The sequence below is a fragment of the Gopherus flavomarginatus genome, chromosome 5 (genome assembly GCF_025201925.1).
Source record: "Gopherus flavomarginatus isolate rGopFla2 chromosome 5, rGopFla2.mat.asm, whole genome shotgun sequence".
Classification (NCBI taxonomy): domain Eukaryota; kingdom Metazoa; phylum Chordata; order Testudines; family Testudinidae; genus Gopherus; species Gopherus flavomarginatus.
Window position 1 is genome coordinate 3075936 of NC_066621.1, and position 4180 is coordinate 3080115.

Sequence of the window (4180 nt, forward strand, 5' to 3'; positions counted from 1 at the left end):
TTAATGCAATGTAGCCAACATGAGACACGTCAAGAGTTAATAGCTGAGCTGCCTCTTTGAACCCTCTTTGGTCAAATCTATGGAGAACTGATGCAAAGCCACCTCCACCTGGTGATCATCACAGTGTTCTTTGGAACTGTCTCATCCGTGTATTCACAATATTTTGTGCACTCCCTCATCCACTTTCTCCACATCATTAATGATTTTATTGACCTCAATCATATCCCCCCGTCGTTGTCTCTGTTCCGAACTGAACTGTTCCAATCCTTTTAATCTTTCCTCAAATTGAAGCTGTTTCAATAACCTGGTCATTTCTGTTACGCTTCCCTGTATCTTTTCCACTGCTAATATACATTTTTGAGATCAGCTGACCAACACTGCACACAGTATTTTAGATGTGAGCGTACCATGGATTTATATAGTGGCCTTATGATATCTTCTTATCTATCCCTTTCCTAATGGTTCTTATCATTCTGTTAGCTTTTGACTGCTACTGCAGCTAGATGGGATGTTTTCAGAGAACTGTCCACAATGACTCCAAGATCTCTCTCTTGAGAGGTAACAGCTAATCTAGTCCCCATTTTGCGTGGATATTTGTATGATTCCTCAGTCTGGGATGGTTCCTCAGATTCACCACCTAAAAAGAATGGCTTAGGTGTGGGAATCTCCCTCACATCCTCTGCAGTGAAGACCAATGCAAAGAAATCATTTAGCTTCTCTGCAATGGCTTTGTCTTCCTTGGGTGCTCCTTTAGCACCTCAGTCATCTAGTGACGCACCCCATTCTTTGTCAGGCTTCCTGCTTCTGATGTACCTAAAAAAATGCTGTTAGTTTTTTAGTCTTTTGCTAGTTGCTCTTCAATTTATTTTTTCACCTGCCTAATTAGACTTTTACGCTTGACTTGCCAGATTTTATGCTCTAGGTGTATATTATAGTTAATAGTTTAATATAATATAAAAGTAAAAAAAAAGAAATCAAGTTGAACCAAAACATTTTCTTTATTGAAATGATATATTTTTTACCTTCTCAAAACAGAGTTTCAACGTTATTAAAATGAAGTGTTTAGACATTATCAGAATGAAACCTCCTGATGGTCCCAAAGTAAAACTGTTCCAAATTGTGGTTTTTGTGGCTATATTTCTTGCCTGCTGCTCAGCCAGCATGGCGGGGGGGGAGGCGAGCGGGGTGAAGTTGCCGTTATTGAATCTGATTCTCTCCTGCCTTGCTCCTTGTGCTATCATTTATAACGGATCACAATGACTACTAAAGAGAGGATCAGCTATTATATTTCACTCAAATACCTAATTCTGGGGGGAAATAACACTGAATCTGGATGACTTCAGCCTATCTGCACCACATGAAGAAGAGCATCAAACATATAAAGTCCATCAGAGAGAACTTATTTAAAAAAGCCGACTAAATAAAGCGGATTGAATATAGAAAAAACAGTGGCTAGGGAAGCGGACAATCTGGGCATCCTAGAAGTCAGGGAAGTCTCAGATCCTGGGGATGCAGGACATTCTCCAGTCCATCAGCGCAGGAAATCTGGGCAACTGGCTGCCAAGGAAGATGGGGATCCCAGGGATCAGGTAGGCTGGGGAGCCTGAGAGCTTGGAGAAACAGGGCGGCTTGCCCACCCATCCATCAGCCAGCAAGCATGCACATGGCCTGGTAGGAAACCAGAAAGGATGACCAGGCTTCCTGTGATGCATTTTAATTCAGCCTGTATGTGTGCGGCCTCCTCCTGAATGTATCTTTGTGGCTTTGAGGCAGCCCTGCAAGTGGCCCCTCATCTCAGTTTCCCTTTGGGGTAACTCCAAGCTCTTCATTTCAGACTCTTACTCAAATAGCAGTCTTTCTGGGGGCCAGTTCCCCAGGCTGCCTGCCTGGTGTGCTGCTAGGGTTGGGTTGCGGGGGTGGGGGGTGTGACTACCTGAATACCCAAGATCTGGGATCTCCCTGACTTCCAGAAAAGTACTCAGTATCATCCCATTTCGTCCTCAGTTAGGATGACTTTCTTTTTTTGAAATCTCAACATTTTCCATTGGGGAGAAGATCCATTTTCAGGCCAGCTCCTCTCACTTCTATTTATTATTAAATCACGAAAACCAGCCTCTCAGTTAGATCAGTGAGGAATAATTTTCTGGTATATTGTCTTCCTCAAGGCGTCCTTCACCTCCTTGTTCCTCAGGCTGTAGATCAGGGGGTTCAACATGGGGATCACAAGTGTATAGAACACAGACACCACTTTGTCGTACTCCACTGAGTTGCTGGATGTGGGTCGTAAGTACATAAAGGACAGAGCCCCATACATTATGGACACAGCCGTCAGGTGGGAGGCGCAGGTGGAGAAAGCTTTCCGTCTGCCCTGGTTGGAACGGATCCGCAAGATGGTCACCATGATAGAAATATAGGAAACAAGGATGACCGGGATAGTACTTAATGCAGCTATGGAGGTAAAGAGGAAATGCACAGTGTCACCCATGCGAGTGTCAGAGCAGGAGAGTTTCTGGAGTGGAGGGATGTCACAGAAAAAGTGATCAATGATATTGGGACCACAGAAGGAAAGGCTGAACAAAGAGCCTGTGTGCACAATGGCATAAACGGAGGCAGAGAAGTATGATGCAGCTACCAGCTGTATGCAGACTTTCTTGGACATAATGAGCGTGTACATCAGCGGCTTGCATATAGCTATGAAGCGATCATACGCCATCACAGCCAAAAGCAAAGCCTCAGAGTTCACGGAGAAGGCATGGAAGAAAAATTGCGTGACACACCCAGCAAAGGAAATGACTTTCCTCTCTGTTAGGAAGTTGACCAGTGCCTTAGGGGCAATAATGGAAGAGTAAGTGATGTCTACAAGGGACAAATTGCTGAGGAAAAAATACATGGGAGTGTGTAGCCGCGTCTCTGTCCTGATTAAAGAGATCATGCTGAGGTTCCCCACTAGGTTCATGCTGTAGAGAAGCAAAAATATCACAAAGAGAACAACTTGAAGTGATCGACTGCCTCTGAATCCTAGAAGGATGAACACCGACAGTCCAGTGTGATTGCCATGCGCCATATGTTCCAGATCCTGTTGGGGTAAAAGAAAGAAACACAGACAAGATACAGTTTATGGTTCAAGATTAACCGTATGTGACTGGGAGGTGGATACCACCATTGTGAAATACAGTAGAAAGCCAAGATACAAAAGCCAAGTCATGCTGTTCTGGTTGTGTGACATTTGCAAACTTCAACTAATTTCATGTGAGTCTGTATAATTGCCAAGATTTTACTCCTTTTGAAGGAAAATAAAATAAAATAGAAAGATCACTTCAGAATTTTCAGTCTGCATCCCTAGCAGGCAATGGTATTTGCTAATTCTCTTCATGGCATTCTACCACTCTGTATCATTTGAAAGGATGTAGAGAAACTAGAAAGGATCCAGAGAGGAGTGACAAAGGGATGGAATGCAAGCCATGTGAGCAAAGGCTGAAGGAACTAGGTATGTTTAGTTTGGAAAAGAGGAGATTAAGGACGATTATGATAGCAGTCTTCAAATAGTTGAAACATTGCTATAAAAAAGTTGGAGAAAAAGTTTTTCTCTTGCCACAGAGGGCAGGACAAGAGGCAGAGGGTTCAAACTCCAGCACAGCCGATTTAGATTAAACCTCAGGAATAGCTTCCTAAGTGTCAGAGCAGTAGGACAATGGAACAAACCTGCCAAGGGAGGTTGTGGAAACTCCTTCACTCGAGGTTTTCAAAAGGAGGCTGGAGCCATGGGTCTTGGGTTAGTCCCGGGGTCGGCAACCTTTCAGCAGTGCTGTGCTGAGTCTTCATTTATTCACTCCGATTTAAGGTTTCAAGTGCCAGTCATACATTTTAACATTTTCAGAAGGTCTCTTTTAATAAGTCTGTAACATATAACTAACTTATTGTTGTATGTTAGGTAAATCAGGTTTTTAAAATGCTTAAGAAGCTTCATTTAAAGTTAAATTAAAATGCAGAGCCCCTGGACCGGTGGCCAGGACCCGGGCAGCATGAGCGCCACTGAAAATCAGCTCGTTTGCCGCCTTCGGCACATGTGCCATAGGTTGCCAACCCCTGGGTTAGTCAGACACAACAAACACTGCACCTTGGCTGGGAGTTAGACTAGAACACGACCCCTGTGATCCCTTCTAACCCTGTGGGTCTATGA

General features: G+C 43.8%; 1 protein-coding gene across 1 annotated transcript; it reads right to left on the reverse strand.

Moving 5' to 3' along the window:
- Window positions 1-1935: 1935 nt before the first annotated feature.
- On the reverse strand, window positions 1936-3067 carry LOC127052899 (olfactory receptor 1019-like). The gene has a single exon (XM_050957045.1). It carries the CDS (start codon window positions 3062-3064, stop codon window positions 2126-2128), a length of 939 nt encoding a protein of 312 aa, XP_050813002.1. The 5' UTR covers window positions 3065-3067; the 3' UTR covers window positions 1936-2125.
- Window positions 3068-4180: the final 1113 nt, after the last annotated feature.

What these genes read in the sequence shown, in the direction of transcription:
- LOC127052899 (XM_050957045.1), bottom strand. Translation starts at nt 3,064, where the DNA reads ATGGCGCATGGCAATCACACTGGACTGTCGGTGTTCATCCTTCTAGGA.